General features: G+C 33.4%; 4 protein-coding genes and 1 non-coding gene across 6 annotated transcripts; 2 read left to right on the forward strand and 3 right to left on the reverse strand.

Annotated features, from left to right (window-relative positions):
• Positions 1-265: 265 nt before the first annotated feature.
• LOC112754997 (uncharacterized) lies at positions 266-3305 on the reverse strand. 2 transcript variants are annotated; one of them, XM_025802847.3, is made up of 7 exons: positions 2982-3305; positions 2600-2692; positions 1592-1724; positions 975-1263; positions 810-864; positions 609-696; positions 266-508 (listed from the first exon to the last, which is right to left on the reverse strand). In XM_025802847.3, the coding sequence occupies exons 1-6, from the start codon at positions 3108-3110 to the stop codon at positions 622-624; spliced, it is 774 nt and encodes a 257-aa protein (XP_025658632.1). In that variant the 5' UTR covers positions 3111-3305; the 3' UTR covers positions 266-508; positions 609-621. The 2 variants fall into 2 exon arrangements, with proteins under 2 accessions (XP_025658632.1, XP_025658631.1); XM_025802846.3 differs by having other exon boundaries at positions 266-512.
• A 5156-nt stretch (positions 3306-8461) lies between these two features.
• On the forward strand, positions 8462-11267 carry LOC112755002 (actin-3). The gene is made up of 5 exons (XM_025802853.3): positions 8462-8798; positions 9001-9076; positions 9319-9712; positions 10064-10677; positions 10901-11267. Exons 2-5 carry the CDS (start codon positions 9017-9019, stop codon positions 10964-10966), a joined length of 1134 nt encoding a protein of 377 aa, XP_025658638.1. The 5' UTR covers positions 8462-8798; positions 9001-9016; the 3' UTR covers positions 10967-11267.
• A 1603-nt stretch (positions 11268-12870) lies between these two features.
• On the reverse strand, positions 12871-13879 carry LOC112758214 (uncharacterized). Its single transcript, XM_025806824.3, has 2 exons — positions 13175-13879; positions 12871-13094 (listed from the first exon to the last, which is right to left on the reverse strand). Exons 1-2 carry the CDS (start codon positions 13490-13492, stop codon positions 13005-13007), a joined length of 408 nt encoding a protein of 135 aa, XP_025662609.1. The 5' UTR covers positions 13493-13879; the 3' UTR covers positions 12871-13004.
• Positions 13880-14012: 133 nt separating this feature from the next.
• Positions 14013-18745, reverse strand: LOC112758213 (DNA polymerase delta small subunit). Its single transcript, XM_025806822.3, has 15 exons — positions 18584-18745; positions 18363-18492; positions 18146-18252; positions 17883-18009; positions 17537-17644; positions 16837-16952; positions 16667-16750; positions 16208-16276; positions 16050-16121; positions 15866-15957; positions 15645-15772; positions 15389-15490; positions 15217-15284; positions 14770-14849; positions 14013-14367 (listed from the first exon to the last, which is right to left on the reverse strand). Exons 1-14 carry the CDS (start codon positions 18641-18643, stop codon positions 14790-14792), a joined length of 1323 nt encoding a protein of 440 aa, XP_025662607.1. The 5' UTR covers positions 18644-18745; the 3' UTR covers positions 14013-14367; positions 14770-14789.
• Positions 18746-18796: 51 nt separating this feature from the next.
• Positions 18797-18869, forward strand: TRNAA-UGC (transfer RNA alanine (anticodon UGC)). Its single transcript has one exon. It is a non-coding gene; the product is annotated as a tRNA-Ala (tRNA).
• Positions 18870-19270: the final 401 nt, after the last annotated feature.

Consider the following 19270-nt stretch of genomic DNA (forward strand, 5'->3'; position numbering starts at 1 on the left):
TTTTTAGAAGTTTCTCTTTCAACCATAATCCCTCCCTCATTTTGTAGGATTTGACTTTCTTTAAATTATTTTTTCTTTCCCCCCACAAAAATATTCTCTGTTAATAAGTGAAAGACAGAGTAGAACACATTAAATTGTTAATAAAAGAATATTCGCTTTTGCTCCAAGCCACAATTGGATGTCCCCTTCTTAAACGAAGAAAGCATATCGATCAACAAAGGGATGTAACCGTTAGGAGATTTTGAGAATAATATGCTGCTTAATGTAGTACAACAAATATAACTTAAATACATCCGAGAAAAAAATTGTTAATATTATTAATGATACATTTGTAATTGTGAAATAGCATACACATTATTTCCACTATTATCTAATAAAATTAATCAACAAACAAGAGATACAGTGAAAGGAAGCTCCTTGTGTTAAATTAGCATGGTCAAACATACACCAGCTCTCTTGGAGAAAGGCCTCACTGTTGACCACTCAAGTCCTAGGGATTTAAGCTTCTCTGCCTAACATTTGAAAATACAAGAAATTTATCAAAAGAAAACAAATGTTACATGAGGTGAACAGAGAGAATGGAAAATTCTAGAAAAGGAAATACATACATGAGGAGCATCCTTAATCCAAGGCCAGCTTATCACATAAAGACTGATAAGCTGCACTGCAGAGCTTGAATTTCTCCTCTGCTATACCCTACCAATATACAGAATGTAAAATAGATCATGAAATTTGATAGAAAATCTGGAGTAAGGAAAAGAACAAGGAAGGAGTGGGGAATATAATCAGTTGTTAGAGCTTGGCAACACCTTGGAAGAGCCTTGATGACGATCTGGATGCCACTTTAGAGCACATACGCGATACCTGACGACAAAAATGGTAATATCATAAGTAAAAAAAAAAAAAATAAAGTAACTTTGGCCACCTAGCATTTTGGTGAAGGGAAAGGGACAGAAGAAGAATTAAGAACCTACGCATTTTTCACTTCTTCAAGTTTCAGAGGACCAGAAGGACTCAATCCAAGGGCTAATCTATCTGTAGTTAAATCTGAATGTAAACTATCAGACTCGGATGCAGAGTCATAATCGCTTTCACTCCGATGTCTCCAGCTCCAAGATTTCTCATAATTAGAAAAGCGTGCAGACCTCCTCCACTGAGGATTTTCCTCATTGATGAAGGACCAGTAGTGGTATCTATTCCCACCAAAGGTAGAGCGGAAAATGGTTTCAATATCGAAATCATCTTCACAAAAGAATGGATCTCCTAAAGAAATCAAATTTGACTGCATTTAGTAATGACTCCACAATATGCTTTATATCCCATCTGGAATGTTATATTTTATATTAAAAGTAAAAACAGAAATGCTGAAATTCGGTCCTCATTTAAGAAAGCTTATGATGATAGATCAAATCATCAAATCAAATTAATTCATGGTCTCTGGCTCTTTAATCTCTCAAAATTCTACTTGGGCAGACAGTAAGTTTCCCGGACCAGATTTGATTAGAAAAATTTCCACAGAAGGAATCAGCGTACAACTATATGATACATATGGAATATTCTATGACACCATAAGTATTTCAGACACCCTTACTTCTGTATCGATGACTTCCTTGACCGTTATTCCTGTGCTTTCCAGAGGCTCCAGCAGTATATTGCTTTCTAAACCATGACGGCCCCCCACTTGAAGATGGATCATCCTCATCATCAATATCTTGCTTCCACCTCTAAACCATACAGAAAAGAAAGCAACCATAACCACTTTAGATGCAACATTGTAAGAGATACTAATGATAATCATGGAAGATTAGAAGCAAAGGGACCTCCTAGACAGTATCTATGACCAACACAGTTCATACAGAGAAGACCTAAGTAGGTGAATGATAAAAGGTACTAGTAAAGATAAGATGGGGAGGAGAGCTGAGAGCATGAAAGGTCATTCAAATAACCCTAAAATCTGAAGTGCCAACTTTAGTAAAGAGTTCCATAATTAATGTGTATAAACAGAGGCCATCTCATCATTTCACAGCATTTTGAACATTATAACAGTTAAAGGAGATAAAAGGATACATACATAAAAACTTAAGTCACAATCGTATTGCCAGAACTTAAGAATGTCAGAAATCATGTTCATTCTGATAGAAATTTCATTGAAGAAATATAACCTAGAATGGAACAAATGTGAAGGGAAACGATGGGTATTGTATAAATTGTTCCAGTTACCCTTCATAAGTATTATTTCTAGGATGGAAACTCCTCTAAAGTACACAAGTTGGTAAAGTGAGAAAGTAGGGGTGTTAGCACCCTTGGATAATTAAATTCAGTCAAAATAACAAACATAAAACACAATAAAATCAAAGTCCAAAGAAATGCAAATAGAAATGAATAACTGCAGCAAGATTAAAATGAATAAACGATCAAGAGTCTTGTTGAAAACCATATGATCGAGTTATCCGGTTCCAAAATTGACCATCTGTCTCAATTTGTTGTGAAGAATGAGAAAAGCACATACAAATGGACACAGAGATGAATAAGAGAATATCAAGATAAGTTTGTTATCCGTGCATTGAAAAATTGTGCAAGCATGACAAGCATCACGAACCTGAAATAGGAACTCTGCATAATCATTCATACTGCGAATTATTCTTTGCTTTCCATGCATCTTCCTAAACCTTCTCGAGTAATGGTTGCATTTCTGCAATATAACAATTAAGCAATGCTTTCACCCCCTAAATAGAAAAGGCCTAAACAGCAAAATTCAACACCACATTTCTTAATCTTAAAACACAAACAAACACTTTAACATTTTTAAATCAACCGTGTAGATTGCAAAATCTTAAAACTCCAGGATCATTATCATAAAAAAACATTTTGCTTTGTAAGTTGATAGAGAATCAGAAACAAGCGAAAATTAAAAGAGAGTAAATTGGAATTCTAATGGCGAATGAAAGAGTATGACTAAGCGAAGAAAAAGGGAAACTAACAGAATCCCAGGAATTACGCCGTTTGCGTTCCAAGAAGGGAGTGGAATGAAAGAGTGCAGCCCGAAGAGAGAAATGGAGATTGTTGGTGTTAGAGCTCAAGAGTGAGGCTTTCATGGCACCGATGTTCATTGTTTTCGTGGTGGTGGTGGTGATGGTGGTGATGGTGCAAATCGATCTTGAAAGCAATGAACGATGATGCTTTCAAAGGGGCAAACGAACCCAGTAACCCTTCAACAAAAGAAGGGGTTCGGGGATGTCTAATTAACACTCAATATTTTGCAAACGTGTTAGGTTTAAATTTTGCATTCTTTTTTTAAACAACATAATTAAGCTGCAATGCAAGCTTATTTATTTAAAGGATTTAACTAATATTTGGTTCCTAAAATTTTGAGTAAAATCTCAATCTGCTTCTAATTATTTTACAAATTTTTATTCTGTTTTTCAGTGATTGAAAAATGATATTGTGATTTTTTACTATTAATTCTATTAGATATTATGTTTTTATGTTAATATTTTTGTTTAAAACTAACAGATCTTGTCTACATGTATTGTTAATTCAAAATACTGTTGTTTTATTTTTTATTTTTTCTTTTATTAGTGTACTTTATTACTATCTTAAACACTGCTATCACCATCAACACGACTCTATTATCTTCATTTCTCTCAAACTATACCCCTCAATCTCTCACTTTATTATCACCATTTACCTTATTTTTATTTTTACCATGTCTATTTCTGTTTCTAATTCTCAATTTTGTCCTCGACCTATTCTCATAGTCTCACTCATTCTTACAACAATACAATATACTCTAAGATTCATATTTCACTCCGCTTAATTTTTGCAGTCTCTTCTCTCTTTTTTTTCCTCTCCCATTTGTCTCTCTTATTTTTTATAATTTTTTTAATTTTATTAATTTTGGATCTATATTTTAGTTTGTTTAAAAAAATTTAATGTTGCACTGGATGATTTTGTTATTGTTAAAGTTAAGAAATTGTGATATCGTCAATGAGAATAAAGAGTGAAAGACAGAATTAGACATAATAAAGGTGGAGTGAGAAAGGTATGGTGAAAGAAAATGATGGAGGAAGAGGGGATAAGTTTGTGGTAACATTAAAAGATATTAGTGAGGTGCAATAACAAATGTTAGATGATGATGGAGGTGACGAAGTGAGGTAGTGGCAGTTAGGGTGGAGTGAAGAGGTGTGATTGTGATGGGATGAACAACCAATGAAAGAAAAAGAAATAAAAAAGAAGTAAAGCGTTTTGAGATGTGCAAATTGGTAGTGTTCTACTAACTCATCACCAGGTGATTTGTCTCTTTAAATGGTTGCTTGACACATATTGAATTAGCGATATACGTAGATAAGATCCGTTAGATCTAAACGAAGATATTAATAGAAGGAGTATAATACATGACGGAATTAATCGTAAAAGACTGCAATGTTATTTTTCAATCGACGAGGAACAAAATGAGAATTTGTAACATTGTTAAGAAGAGGGTTAGGGGTTTACTCTAAAATTTTTACCGTTTGAAAATAGTTTAAAAAGTTGTAGCATGCAAATTAAAAATGATTTTCATTGAGCAAAAATACTGTAATTATATTTAATAAAATAGTTTTTAAAATTAAAAAAGATCATAATAAACACATATTTTAATTTTGATGCATTGATAGTATAAAATATTTTATATAGTTGTGCAATCATATCTATTTTTTTGATGACCATTTACGTGGTCAATGTGAAAAATAATTATTTTTAGTTATGTGACATTACGTAATTAAATACACGTATAAAATTATTTTATATATTCTCATACAATTTTAAAAATAACAAAAAAACATAAAACACAAATCAAATATATAAGACTTTAAATTTTTATATTTCTAATATATTTTTAATGTATTCAAATATATTAAAAACATCAAAATTACTCTTTTTAATTAGCATAACTGCCCCTTATTTGTTAGCTGATTCAACTAAAATATTACATAAGAATTAATTTTTAATAAAATCAGAAGACAAATCAATCTTTTAATTTTAAAATGTAAAATGGTATTTTAGAAAATAATAAATTTATAGTTTTACCTTATTAAATAATAATATGTGTAATATTTTAAAAGTAAAAACTACTTTTTTATTTAATTTTTTTTATATACAATCTGACCAATATAAAATTTATTAAGTGCTTAAGAGTATACTCAATAGTCAATAAAATAAAAACTTTTGATTTTTCAATGCGTTGAATACATACAAATTTTGAAAACCAACATTGATTTTATACTTTTAATAAAAGTTTATTTATTCAGTATCATTAACTAATGTTTTTAGGATATTAATTAGCAAAACTTCAATGTATTGCCTTCGAAGAGTGATCTGCATTTGGTTTAGATTAGCAAAAAGTAATTTTTATATAATCATTTTGGATAATAATAAAATCAACTTATTTTAAATATATAGGGAATTTAATTTTAATACATAGTATAAATAATAAAGTAATTCTAAGAAATTAATATTACAACAATTAATTTGAATAAATATTATACTAGTCTACCAAACGATTTTAGTACAAAGTCACTAAAGATAAACTTTTGTTAAGTTTATATTTTGGATATAGGTGAAAATTTACATGCAATTGTTTTTATGTGAATTTGATAGTTAATAATTATTAAATAATTTGATAAATTTGAGTAAATTATCATTTAACAGTTATTAATTATCATGTAAAAATGAATTGGATCTTTTTGGTGGACCGTTTAGATCTCTCGGTAAGCCGTTTGAAGTTTTTCTGGCTGCGGTCATTTCGACGGGATCAAATTTTTAAGATCTGTTACGGTTCCTACTCCTTCTGCGATCGTGGTTCGGAGTTCTTGATCTATATTCTCTATGGGAAGTAATTTAAAAAATCACTTTATCGATGTGTTCTAACTAGTAGCGTTTGTTGGTAGCGACTCTGCTTGCTATAAACTATATCCGGTGACGCAATTCTTGGATTATTCGGTTTGTGTCTTCGCCTACGCTCACGAATGGTTTGCTTCTATTAAATCGGCAATCATCTCTTGGGAGTGTCACCTTGGCTGGTTGGACTACCCTTCCATAAGCTGGATGGTCGCCGTGGTCTTAAGGTTCGAGTTGATCAGGTTGATATATTGTATGTGTAAAATAATTTATTATGTAAATAATTATCCAAAAAAAATATAATTACACAATTATCAATACATTAAAATTAAATTCTTAAATATGATGCTAACACATAATTTAATCTAATATATTTCATATCAAATATAATATAAAAATTTAATTTAATTTATGTCTCTCAATTTCTATCTACTAAAATGGTCTCTTCGGCTTTCCTCTACCTACCAAACGTAGTTTCTCTAAATTATTACTCAAATAGAAATACATTCGAAAATAAAATAAAAAGGTAGAAAGTAAAATCAGAAAAAGTTGTCAACGGTGATCGAGGATTGTCCGAAACGGGATACCACGTTGTCTGTCTAGTTGGCAGTTATACACTGCACGTCTTCACTTATCGCCGCGGGAACTTGTAACAACCATCAGATTCAATCGGTCAATGGAAGGATCCAATCGTAGCGACGGGGAACACCAAAGCGTTGAGTGGATGCGATATCACACAAGCAAGCACACCCGACATGATCTATGGACAGTTGCAAACAGACTTGCTGAGTTGTTGGGCCCACTTCCATCGCTTTTTGCACCGTCCCATGTATCATTACTCCCACTCCGTTCATCACCATTCACCGCTGTAAAGTTCATTTCAAAAATTACAGGAACAAATTATTTAAATTACTAGTCACATAAAAATATTTTTATATAAAAATAATAAATACATAATATAGACGTACGTTATATTAAATAATTTTATTAAATATAATAAACTATTTAATAATTTTTAATTATTATTTTTATATATAAATTCCGAAAAAAAACTTGAGCCCATTTGTAACTTTTTAATCATATGATCATTATGTCCAGCTCACTTTACTGTATAATGTTTTATGTTTATATTTGTGCTGGTACTGGGACTTTTTCTTTTCCTTTTTCTTTTTCTTTTTCTTTTTCCCATATATATTTGTGTTACTTGAATGTAATGAATAAATTGTGACAAGATGATATATATGTAAAAAAGAAAAGAAAGGAATGAACATTTAGTTTTTTCTAATGTAAGAATCTGTATAATCTGATTTGGATTATACAGAATTTCTTAGTAAAAGTGCTATCTCTTGAAATGTTGAGAATATTAATGCCTTTTATATGTATTCAATTTAATAAAACTATAGTCTATATAGAGACACGCCTAATTAAAGACATTGTCTTCATCCTTCCAATAATGTAATAAGAAATTAGTTATTCATGGATTCGTTTTCGTTTCCTCATATGTTAAATAATGAAAACTTGCTTTAAATTCATATACATTCAATGTACCAAAAAAGCAAAGAAAGAAAGCCATATAGGCAAGCTAGGACCGATTAATTTGTGAAAATATTTTTATCTTTTTTTTTTAAAACAGTTATTTTTGTATTTTAAAAAATATGATTAATTTGTTAAAATGTGTTTTTAAGCGTAAAAAACAATAAAAATATATTTAATTAGTCTATTTCTAAAATGTAGTTTTAGTGTTAATTTAAAAGAATAAATGTATTAATTTAATAAATACCAGACATAAAATAAATGCAGTTGTAAATATGTGAGAATATATTAACCCAATAATAGTTACAAATTCCATGAGAGAATCAACACACTGTTCATGACATAAACGAAAATGAAAATCCCTTGTTTTCCTTTGGAACTATTTTAAACACTTAAAGAAAAAAAAGTTGGATATAAGAAAATATCGTTTCTAATATTGCAATTTTTAGAGATATTTTCATTAAAAAAATACTTCTACAATGTTAAACCAGATAATTTTTTTTTATGTTTATTTTTACTTTTATTAAAATGAAAATGAAAATGACCAAATTATTTAGACTTCAAAGTCTTTAAATAAAAAGATTCATATTTAAATTTAGAGAAAAATGATGGAATATTTCAATTAAGAGTAAAGTATTGTTTTTGTCCCAAACGTTTGGGATAAGTCCTATTTGTATCCCTAACGTTTAAATCGTCATATTTGTATCCTTAACGTTTATAAAAGTAATTTAATGTTATCCTACTATCAACATTTGATGAGCTATTTTTCGGAGTAGATCATCGATTCTATCCCAGACATTTGTATTTTAACTCCAAGAAGAGATTTTTAAAACTCAAACTAAAGCGCTTCATAATGTGTAACGGCAGGATAACATTGAATCACTTTTACAAATATTAAGAATACAAATAAAATGATTTAAACATTAGAGACACAAATAGGATTTACCCCAAACGTTGGGACAAAAACATAACTTTACTCTTCAATTAAATATCTAAATGCAGTATTTTATATTTGAAAATTTTAAGTGTTCTGAAAAATAAGATTCACTTCATGCAAACACATACATTCTAAGAAAAGGATATAAGTGCCAGCTATTTCCAACAATAAATGTGGCCCGTGGATGAGATATTCGAAACAGACGGCCAAGATTACGCGACATGGAATTTGATGTTCATTTCAAACGAATTTCATTTGCCAGAGACTCATTTCCTCTTTTTGAAAACCATATATAAGGGCGGGTACTACCCTTTAGCTTTGTGAGAGAATCACGCATAAGCCTTTTTTATTTTCTCTCTCTCTCTCTCACACTTGTTTCATCGTTTTCAATCCAAACACAAACACACACATTCCCCGTTTAACCTTAATTCTTGTGTTTTATTCTTCCTAGGTGAGTTCATTTAGTACTTTTTTCCCCTTTCAATTACAAACATAATTTCATTTTATTTTTCTTGTTCGCTTGTTCTGATGTATTATTAATCCATGCACTGGTTGGTTACTTAGTGTCATAGTAGTTTTCATGATCAGGGACATAATTTGGTTAATCTTTTTCATAGTGTCTTATTTTCTGCAAATTTGGTGTCTTTTTGCAGCAATCAATAAACAAAAATGGCAGATGCTGAGGATATTCAACCCCTTGTTTGTGATAATGGAACTGGCATGGTCAAGGTATGTATGGATCAAGCTTGAGTCTTTTCCAAATCATAAACTTTACCATTTTGTCTTGTTAATCTGGATTATCATGTATTGGGAAAAGGCTTTATTGTTATTGTTGTTGTAATATTTCATATATTTAGTATAAGTTAAGATGATAGTGTTACCAAGATTACTCAAAACATGCAATTAAGGGTATATAGCATAATCTGGTGACTGGTATGTAGTCTTAAGATGTCTGAGATTTGTGTTGGTAGGCTGGTTTTGCTGGTGATGATGCTCCAAGAGCTGTGTTCCCTAGCATTGTTGGTCGTCCGCGCCACACGGGTGTGATGGTTGGGATGGGACAAAAGGATGCATATGTTGGTGATGAGGCTCAATCCAAGAGAGGTATCTTGACTCTCAAATACCCAATTGAGCATGGAATTGTGAGCAACTGGGATGACATGGAGAAGATCTGGCATCACACCTTCTACAACGAGCTTCGTGTGGCTCCTGAAGAGCACCCTGTGCTTCTCACTGAAGCACCCCTCAACCCAAAGGCCAATCGTGAGAAGATGACACAAATCATGTTTGAGACCTTCAACACTCCTGCTATGTATGTTGCCATCCAGGCCGTTCTCTCCCTTTATGCCAGTGGCCGTACAACCGGTAATCAATCTTCAGTGTCAAATTTCCTCTGTTTAGTGTCAGTATATGATGATGATGCATCATGCATGTGTAGATCTTCTTAAAATCTGATATTTTGATACTTCCGCACAGAATTTATGGGACATGAACATGAGTATGTATATTGTTGTGGTCTTAGTTTTTGTTATAGCCTTATAGGGAGGTATGCTTGAAGATGTCACAGTTCAAACTTTATGTTTATTTTATAATGAGTGAAGGGATTGTTTCTTGAATGATGTATGTGATTTGAAGGATTAGCTTTCTCTTTAATGGTAATAAGGTATGTGTTGGCATTGAAAGGGATTTGATGTTGTTTTGTTCTGTTTTATGCAGGTATTGTCTTGGACTCTGGAGACGGTGTCAGTCACACAGTTCCTATCTACGAAGGTTATGCTCTTCCGCATGCAATCTTGCGTTTGGATCTTGCAGGGCGTGATCTCACCGATGCCTTGATGAAGATCTTGACTGAGCGTGGATACTCTTTCACGACATCAGCTGAGCGTGAAATTGTGAGAGACATGAAGGAGAAGCTAGCTTATATTGCTCTTGATTATGAGCAAGAGCTAGAAACTGCGAAGACTAGCTCAGCTGTTGAGAAGAGCTATGAGCTACCAGATGGACAGGTTATCACAATAGGAGCTGAAAGATTCCGATGCCCTGAAGTTCTCTTCCAGCCATCCATGATCGGGATGGAATCTCCTGGAATCCATGAAACCACATATAATTCGATCATGAAGTGTGATGTTGATATTAGGAAGGATCTCTATGGTAACATTGTCTTGAGTGGTGGTTCCACTATGTTCCCAGGCATTGCTGACAGGATGAGCAAGGAGATTACAGCATTGGCACCGAGTAGCATGAAAATTAAGGTTGTAGCACCACCAGAGAGGAAGTACAGTGTTTGGATTGGAGGCTCCATTTTGGCATCCCTTAGCACATTCCAACAGGTAAAAATAATGCATCACCATAGTTACATAGAGCAAATCATTCAATAGACTTTGTTTCAAGAAAACCATACAACTAACAGAATACTTAGAGATAAAAAAAATCAGAGTTATAAAGAATGTTTTATGTTTTATGTTTTATATTTTCCTTGTGCTTTTGGGGCATAATTCCATGTCATCCTTTCTGAATATTTTTTATATTTCAATTTTCCTTTTCCATTTGCAGATGTGGATTGCAAAGGCAGAATACGATGAATCCGGGCCATCAATCGTTCACAGAAAATGTTTCTAAAGCATGGAGAGCAAGAGGTGGAGGTGGACCAGTGGAACTGCAATATATATACTTTGTACTAAAGAAATATCATCAAGTGGTTGAGGAACTTTTTTATTTTCTATTCTCTACCATTTTCTTTTTATCATCTTCTTTCTTTTGAGTTTCCCTTTTCTTTATATGTTGGGATAAAGAGCATGATGGCTAGTAAGACATGTAACATTCAATATTTTCCCTCTCCATTTTGTGTAGAAGAGCTGTGTATTGTTACTTGTTTGGTTTGGTTGAATCAACAATTCTTTATATAAGGTATTCTGATTAACATAGTGTGATGTGCTTGATTTATTATTCTCTGCAAGGAAAGAAGGCTATTGTTAATTCTTGTCCAATCTTTTTAGCTCTATCATATCCTACCAACACATAACATGCCAATTTCACATCAAAATTATTACTTGTGTGTTCCACTTCCACCAGAGTTTTAAAATTATGCTGGTGTACAATGTATATGGCAGTGCCTGCAATAATTAAGCTTCCACAAACTATGCTGTTTCTCTAATCAACAGCAGCAACGACCAAATATTTTTGCATTCAGAGGGTCCATCCTTTTCAATCAATGCTTATCTTTTCTCAATTAATGTCTATCCTTTTCAATCAATGTCAGGGAAAAAAACATCTTAAATGAAAATCTTGTTGCAAAGTGGGAACTGGTAAAGAGGGAGGAAGAGATCACAAGATGTACTGCTTAACTCACACATGATGCAATCACTGGTTCTAGTTATAATATGTTTTAGAAGAAAATGATTCTTCCAAACCCCTGCACTAGAAAGAGTGACTGAGACGTGACTTTATCTTTTACTTTACACTAAATCCATGGACCATGAACAAAAGAGTACTAGGAAGTAGGAACTGTGTACAGAGCAATTATTGTAGTACTTGTACCATTTAAGAAGATACTATATATACTGTTTGTTGGCACCTTGTTTGTTGCATTTCCACAAGACCTTTTGGATGAGTGTGTTTGTTGAGTATTTCAAAGTGGACACCAAACCTAGGTAATCAATGCTCACTTTGTTTTGGATTCTTCATTGGGGCCTATGATGCTTTAACATGCCTTTTACTTTACAGCATGTTATTTTTAACCTTTTAGTCCAAATCTATGCACTTGAAACTTGAGAATTGAGTGGTTGGTGTATGCATTACTGTGACTATTTTTATTTTAAAATTCTTCTTCTGGTTGAACCTTGAACCAAAGAAAAAGAACTTTACTTTTTTGGAACGAAAAAGAGTTACACAATTCAAGACAAAGCAAAATACAACAGTCCAAATAGGCAGCAGAACAAACCTAATTTGCTCTGCACAATTCTACAACTAAGAGTAGTGAATAGTTACTTTTTAAAGACAACTAGATACTTCACAAATTTAATCTGTTTTGATGCCCTTGTCTTCTTATAAGAATTATTTTCTTAAATTTTAGCCTCTTGTCTCAACCTAAAATTATTTATATTTTTTGTTGAAAAAAAAGAGAGACGGCAAGGAGACACGTTCAATATAATTGTGTATGGAAGGGCAAAGTCACATTAAAGTCTTAAACACATGTTGGCACTTGGCTTCTGAAATGGCCTTTTCTGAATTATTGCATTCCATTATTCAGTTTATCATTGCTTTTCTTCTTTTACAGAAAATGAAAAAGGTTGTAATAATTCATTTTGATCTCAATAATTTCATTTGTTCTGAGCTATTAGGAGGTTTAGGACTTGTATGCATCATGATAACACTAGAGATTTGAGGTTTCTACCACATTGCATGCAAGTTCACTTTCAATTCCACACTAGAAAATCTGATCATGTTTTAACCTTGAACTTGATAAGGCAAAACATACACTACTTTTTCTATGGCAAGACAAGAAACTGGAGCAGAGAAGGGAATGGATGAAAGAATTAAAGTTTATTAAGCTAAGATGAAAGAATAGAACAGAACAACAAAGTAACAAGAAAGCAACATGAATAAAGTGAATTAAACTAACAGTGCAATCAATATACATATATAACATAGGATGGGCCTAAACAATGTCATTGATCAAACGCTTATGGCGATGATAGTGCTTCTCGATGAAAACTCTGGAAGCTCCTTGCACAGTTGTGCGCCATGTCTGCAACATTGAATGGTTAGTAGTCTAATTTGTTAGTGTTGATTGTTGAAGCTTCAATTTTAGGACAAAGAGTGACTAACCTTTTGAATGGTTCCCAAGAGTGACCTGTTCCTGATATCTCTAGCCCGGAGTGGGCGGAGCAACGCCGTCCTGCGGCTGACACCGGGAGGCAGAAGTGATCTCCTCTCGACGACAGCGGCAGCACTGCCGGAAGGGCTGTCACAGTGATCATCCCTCCGGAATCCCCTGGGCTTCTTGAGGCTAATGGTGAGACTCAAGTGTTTCTTGCGGGTTGTTTCCTCTGAACCCAGCTCAGCAAACTTCCTAAGAAGCTCATCGGAAGATTTCTTGGTGACGTGTTGAACCTTAGCATCAGCATCAGCAGTAGCAGTGTCCATCAGAATTAGAATTGAAAATGGAGTGTGTTGTGTAGAATCAAAAGAAAAAGTTGATGGTTTTATGTGGAAGGGATTATGGACCGTTGTGGGAATGGAAAAAGGGAAGACAGGTAACGCAATGATTAATATTAAGTGAATGAATAATGGAAGAGAGGAGAGGGCAAGTGAAAACTAGCCGTTGGGGGTTTAGGCTGAGATCTAAATCTAAATTCTAATAAAGGCCTTCATTTTACAGTTGCTGCTGTTTCTCTGTGCTTGCCATGTGAGACGGAACAATACAATTGCGCGCCTCTACGATTTCAGTGCTCTCATTCTCCCATGTGTCACGGGACTCATTCTAGGAAAACATGTTTCAGATTCTTATTTTATTCCTTCCTTTTCGGGTGTGTCAATCACAAAACTTTTTACATTTATACTTCCAACCAAGGTTGGTAAGTTAAAGTTGCATGATTACACAAGCTTGCATCAACGGTTTCTCCAAATATGAAATATCCACGAAGATATTTTATACAATTCAGCATAAACCAATAATAATAAATATTTTCTCTACTACTGCAAAACGATTCATCAAGTGGCAGGACTTAAATATGTCATGGTCTGGGAAAAAACCTAGAGACTAGAGCAAAATTTAAATATTTCAAGAATTTTTTTGTCAAAACAAAATGCCCGAATATGTTACAACGAGAAAATTAGATAATTAGAAAAAAAATTACACAAACAGGTCAATATATTATACTAGGATATACAAAAATTATGATATACACCCAAGAAATGGAGGAAGAAAGCCCTCATCAACTTTAAGCCTTAATTTTCAGGTCTTCGATCCATCTTGAAGATACAGACAGATGGCAGGCATTCAACAAATTTCCCATAACCTGAATTATACAAGACAAGAAACTTTTATTATCATTCCTAAGATGTAAACGCATATTTCTAGGAACCTTAAAACACAAAGAAGCTCTTAGAAAGTAAGACTATTAACTAATACTAGTGGCAGGAAAACTTATGCATGGAAGTGAATAAGGATGAATTTGGCAATACACTACAAATTTTAAGTAAAGCTCAGCTTCTGGTCATGACACAATGCTATTTTGTCTCAAGGATATCAAGTTTGAGCCGGAACAGAATACTACAACAATAATGATTACTGGATTTACAATTCAGCTCAAATGCAGACAAGAGTATCCCCAAAAAACAGATGTCAACTACAGAACAGTTGCCTGTTTTAAAGAGAGAAATCATAATTCACTCTGTAAAAATTAGGTATATTTACTTACCACAACTTCAGTCTACATTCTTATGAGCTGAATTGAGTTCCAAAACTGAGAGCATGGCATTCAAGATCCCTCAAATTTACCTGCAAAAATGAGGAAGATTTCAACATAACTTTTTTTTATATTCTTTACATAAAACCTTTACGTATATATATTAGAGGAACAAAATAAAATTCATTTCATGTGCTTCTTTTATGATGGAACTTTAAAATTGCTTCATTAAATAATAAAAGGGAGAAAAGCATGTGGAAAGATAACATATGTTATTTCTAAGAACCACATTTCCAGTTCATTATCAATTTGACATCATGTCAAAGGTTACTTTAACTATTACATTGTCAAGACAGCAAATGTCTTCTCAAGCACAAAAGACAAGTTATTAATGTGCTTATGGAAGCAACATAAGTATGAAAAAGCCATCTTTAAGAGTAGTGTAAAAACTGAGCTCACCACAACTGCAACGCCAGATTCACTGAATTTCGGGACGCTTATGAGTCTCACAAACTGCCCTTCAGATCCTGCAATCAACATGAAAGCTAATGAGTGTCAGAAAGGGGCAAGATATAGTAAAAGCAAATCATAGAACATTTATTTCTGCACCATAGATCTAGAATAAAAATACCCTTTATGACACGAGATTCATATTTATTCTGATTGCCAACAAAGTACACATGAGGACAGCTCTCAATGAAGAAGGGATCACTATCAGTATAAGGATAGCATCCTGGAAGACAGCAATAAACATCAAAATGTTAACTTCATTTGGAATTTTTAACTCTAGTTTTCTTCAGAAATAGCATGTGAAATATGATTGCCAAAGGTTCAACCTTCCAGAAACGTTTATATTACAGTTGCATTGAAGTACACATTATGCATACCTAGAGTATTAGGTGCTGTAGGTGCTATATGCCTCCACCTTAGTGTCCTTTCCATGAATTCAAGTTTATCTTTTGCATCAGAATACTTCTCAAGATCGTCTACATTCTGACCTGACGTGCCAAGAAACCTAAAAGAAATGCCAAAACATGTTAAATGTATTGTAGATAGTAGATTCAGAGTCAAAGACAGTAATAGGTTTGTGATTTTATAGCCTACTCACCTGATATTATCAATCTCAAAAGAATGAGGATTTGTACAAGATCTAAAGGTGTTATAAGCTGCCGAACCAGGAAAAAGGCATCTATGCAATGGCTGAAAGTAAAACTCTTAGTATTACAGCCAAACAACACCTAACATATTATATAAACATAAAGCATATTTATCTTGAAAGAAAACATGAAAACCTGCTGTGGTAATGAGAAATTAGCAGGGTCGTTGGGTCCTGGCATGATATCCAAAGGCAAACCAGCTGCAATCTAAACAAACATAAGTAAAACTTAAGCAATTTTCATTTGGGATAACAATGACAATGATATAAGAATCAAAATAATAAAAATGAAACCTGATTCAATAAAATATCCAGTTCCTTTATTGGTTCAGCAATCCTTGAGAGATCCTTTGAAGCCAAATTCTGCAAATATTAAAGAAAATACCTCAACAAATTCAGCAATTGGAGCAGTCTACAGCACCCATATGTCAACACCAACAGGAAAAAAAAAAAATAAAGGGGGAAAATAAAGCATGAGATGTTTTGGCTTATAGTGTGTATAATGTTTGAACTTGGAAAGGAAGAAGACATCATCACAGGAAACCAAAGTAGAAAACAAACGGATTCATGAAAATGTTAACAACAGTTGAGATATCAGAGTTATGAGTCTTTATTATTATAAATTTTATAACCATTAGAGTGTTAAACAGCAAACATTGTACAATTGTATTACAAATGTTTGTAACTGTAATATTCTTTTCCCTAGTAGTAAATGCACAGAAGTAGGGAACGATTCTGCTATAACAACAATACCTGTCCATTAACAAGTCCACGTGGTATGCCAATAGAATTTCCAGCAATGACAACATGAACAATTTGAGATGCAATACTTTGCTCCTGTTCAATTGTCATTTTAACAAGTTAAAACTTTGAATGTTGCATGATTATCAGCATGAGAGTTCTGGGAGAAGAATCAGGTAAACCTTTTCATCTCCTAAATGCCCTGTAATATGATCAATGAAAAGCTGAAGCTGAAGAGGATTAGAATCACTGCTCCCCACATTTAATCCAGACACAAGAACAATGTATTTGTCTTCCCCTGTTGAATCCAAAATAGAATGAAATTTCAAATTGTTAATAATCAAAATTGAAGAAATGAGCACTAAAGATGCACAGTAAGTGTAAAGAATGGCAAGGCTGTTATTGATCATCAGCATCTTAACAAAAGCAAGAACGTGAAGCATAAGCAAGCAGCAAATTATCATTATGACAACAGATGACTTGTTAAGGTTTAATAATGCAATAGGCAAGTTGAGAAGTCAGTTTCTTAAACTTGCAGCAAATGTTAAATATTGCACCAAAAGAAAGCAGACCATGTTAAGAGAATTGAAGTAGAAAGGCATCTATGATTGTGACTATGATTGATAAGTGTAAAGCATCTATGCTGGAAAAACAAACAAAAAGGCAACTCAAACAGCAATTCTCACAGGAGTGGGATGCTAGTCCATGTAGATCCAATTCATCAATCTTAATGCAAAATTAAAGCCTACCATATGAGGGTAAGATCCAGAATAATAATAATTGAAAAAGAAAAACACATGCACATAAACAGAGACACATATTCTAGGCATGTGCTTCACTAGATTAGCACCACCGTACATGTAAAAGATAGAGAAGTAATACTTGATTTAAGAGGGAATTCTATCTGTGGTGGTAGGCCAGCTTCTAGGACTTCCAAAACCGAAAAATCACCTGCCCCCGTTTCCTTTCCATGTAAGGCAACCACAATTCCTGTAACAGATGATGTCATTACAATATCATCATCTGCCAAAAAGAATAATTTGTATGGCAGGCAAGTCGCATTACTAAAAAAGCGGATATCATAAGTAGCCAAAAATTTAGCTTGGATCTCAAAGCATAGAAAAAATGAAACAAAGCCAATAGCATAACAACGAATGTGCTAGTGTTTCAGAAGTTGAATCACCATCCTACCATACCCGATTAAGATAATCTGTTTATAATTACATACCTGTTACAAACACAGAAGGCGATATGAGATCCCCGCCAAGCTTAACTCTCCCGCTTTCATCCTCCAACACTAGATAATCATCGTCGTGCATGAAGTTATGAGGCCTAACAAGTGGAACCGCAGATCTCTGTATATAAATTGCCATTGAAGCACATCATTGTCAATTTGCATACACAGAAAGTATAAAATTCACACAAAAATCAAATAAAAAAATACAATTTTTCCCCCCTAAGACAAGAAGTGAAAAATAAAAATCCCCCTACCTCCTTAGAATACTCATCAAGTATGCAAGGTTTGAGCTTCATGTGTTTATAGAGGGTTCCAACAATGACACACTCTTTTCCCTGTTCCAATCCCAACACAGTGCACACTGCACCAAACAAAGCATGAACTAAATGAGACCTAAACCAAATAAAAAAAAAAAAAAAAACAAACAAACAAACAAACAAAAACCCTAAATTGAAAGCAAGGGTTACGAACCAGGGGTTTGGGGTTTCCATTGGGAGACGAGGGAATACAAGAGAGTGCGCATCAAGTGAAGCCGAGCGAAGTATATCTGGCTGTATTGCTGCCCCCTGTAAGTCTCCTTCCCAATTTCGAACACTTCATCCTTAAACCCAAATCCAAATTCAAATTAAGCTAAGAGAAACTCTGAGTACTGAAGAAAAATAGAACAAAGAGAAAAGAGAAGAGAAGTGAACCAAGGAAGCATAGGAGCATTGCAATCTGCAGAGGCTGTTCTTCTCAGAGTCCATTCCCATGGCAATGGCGGGAAAAAGAGTTCGCGCACTCTCAAATTCGAAATCGACTCAGCTGGCGGCGCTCTCTGAAGAGACCAGGGAGATGTCGAACTTCAATATAAACACCGATCGCTACATTCGTTATTTATTATTGATTCTGGTCGGACATTCAACGGGGATGTAGCTCAAATGGTAGAGCGCTCGCTTTGCATGCGAGAGGCACGGGGTTCGATCCCCCGCATCTCCATTTTGATATTATCATTATTAGAGGTGTTCGCGGTGCAGTTCGGTTCGGTTTTAAGGGTATGTGCGTTTTGGATCAGTTTGAATTTGTAATTTTTTAAATAAAAAAAATTAAATACATATAACAAGTCTCAATATTAAATTTTAAAAAATCAACAATGACATAACAAGTCTTAACAATATCTTAAAAAGCCAACGATAACATAACAATAGAAATAAAATTATAGGTTAGTTAAAATAAATAAATAATATTTTGAACATAAAATATTTATTAATAATAATAATACATGAATAATAGAAAAATGTATAACAAATTGAACATGTTATAAATATAATTGTAAATATAATAATAAAATGATAATATTATAGTACATTGTGCGGTTTGGATTTGATTGGATCAGTTAT

The sequence above is a fragment of the Arachis hypogaea genome, chromosome 16 (genome assembly GCF_003086295.3).
Source record: "Arachis hypogaea cultivar Tifrunner chromosome 16, arahy.Tifrunner.gnm2.J5K5, whole genome shotgun sequence".
NCBI lineage: Eukaryota > Viridiplantae > Streptophyta > Magnoliopsida > Fabales > Fabaceae > Arachis > Arachis hypogaea.

Coding starts and splice junctions, on each gene's coding strand:
- LOC112754997 (XM_025802847.3), bottom strand. CDS start 3,110: ATGAACATCGGTGCCATGAAAGCCTCACTCTTGAGCTCTAACACCAAC. Junction 2,693..2,981: donor GGCGTAATTCCTGGGATTCT/GTTAGTTTCCCT, acceptor GTTATATTGCAG/AAATGCAACCATTACTCGAG. Junction 697..809: donor GTCATCAAGGCTCTTCCAAG/GTGTTGCCAAGC, acceptor GTATATTGGTAG/GGTATAGCAGAGGAGAAATT.
- LOC112755002 (XM_025802853.3), top strand. CDS start 9,017: ATGGCAGATGCTGAGGATATTCAACCCCTTGTTTGTGATAATGGAACT. Junction 9,713..10,063: donor TGCCAGTGGCCGTACAACCG/GTAATCAATCTT, acceptor TGTTTTATGCAG/GTATTGTCTTGGACTCTGGA. Junction 10,678..10,900: donor CCCTTAGCACATTCCAACAG/GTAAAAATAATG, acceptor TTCCATTTGCAG/ATGTGGATTGCAAAGGCAGA.
- LOC112758214 (XM_025806824.3), bottom strand. CDS start 13,492: ATGGACACTGCTACTGCTGATGCTGATGCTAAGGTTCAACACGTCACC. Junction 13,095..13,174: donor TCTTGGGAACCATTCAAAAG/GTTAGTCACTCT, acceptor TCAATGTTGCAG/ACATGGCGCACAACTGTGCA.
- LOC112758213 (XM_025806822.3), bottom strand. CDS start 18,643: ATGGGAATGGACTCTGAGAAGAACAGCCTCTGCAGATTGCAATGCTCC. Junction 16,122..16,207: donor TGGATATTTTATTGAATCAG/GTTTCATTTTTA, acceptor ATGTTTGTTTAG/ATTGCAGCTGGTTTGCCTTT. Junction 15,958..16,049: donor ATTTCTCATTACCACAGCAG/GTTTTCATGTTT, acceptor TTTTACTTTCAG/CCATTGCATAGATGCCTTTT.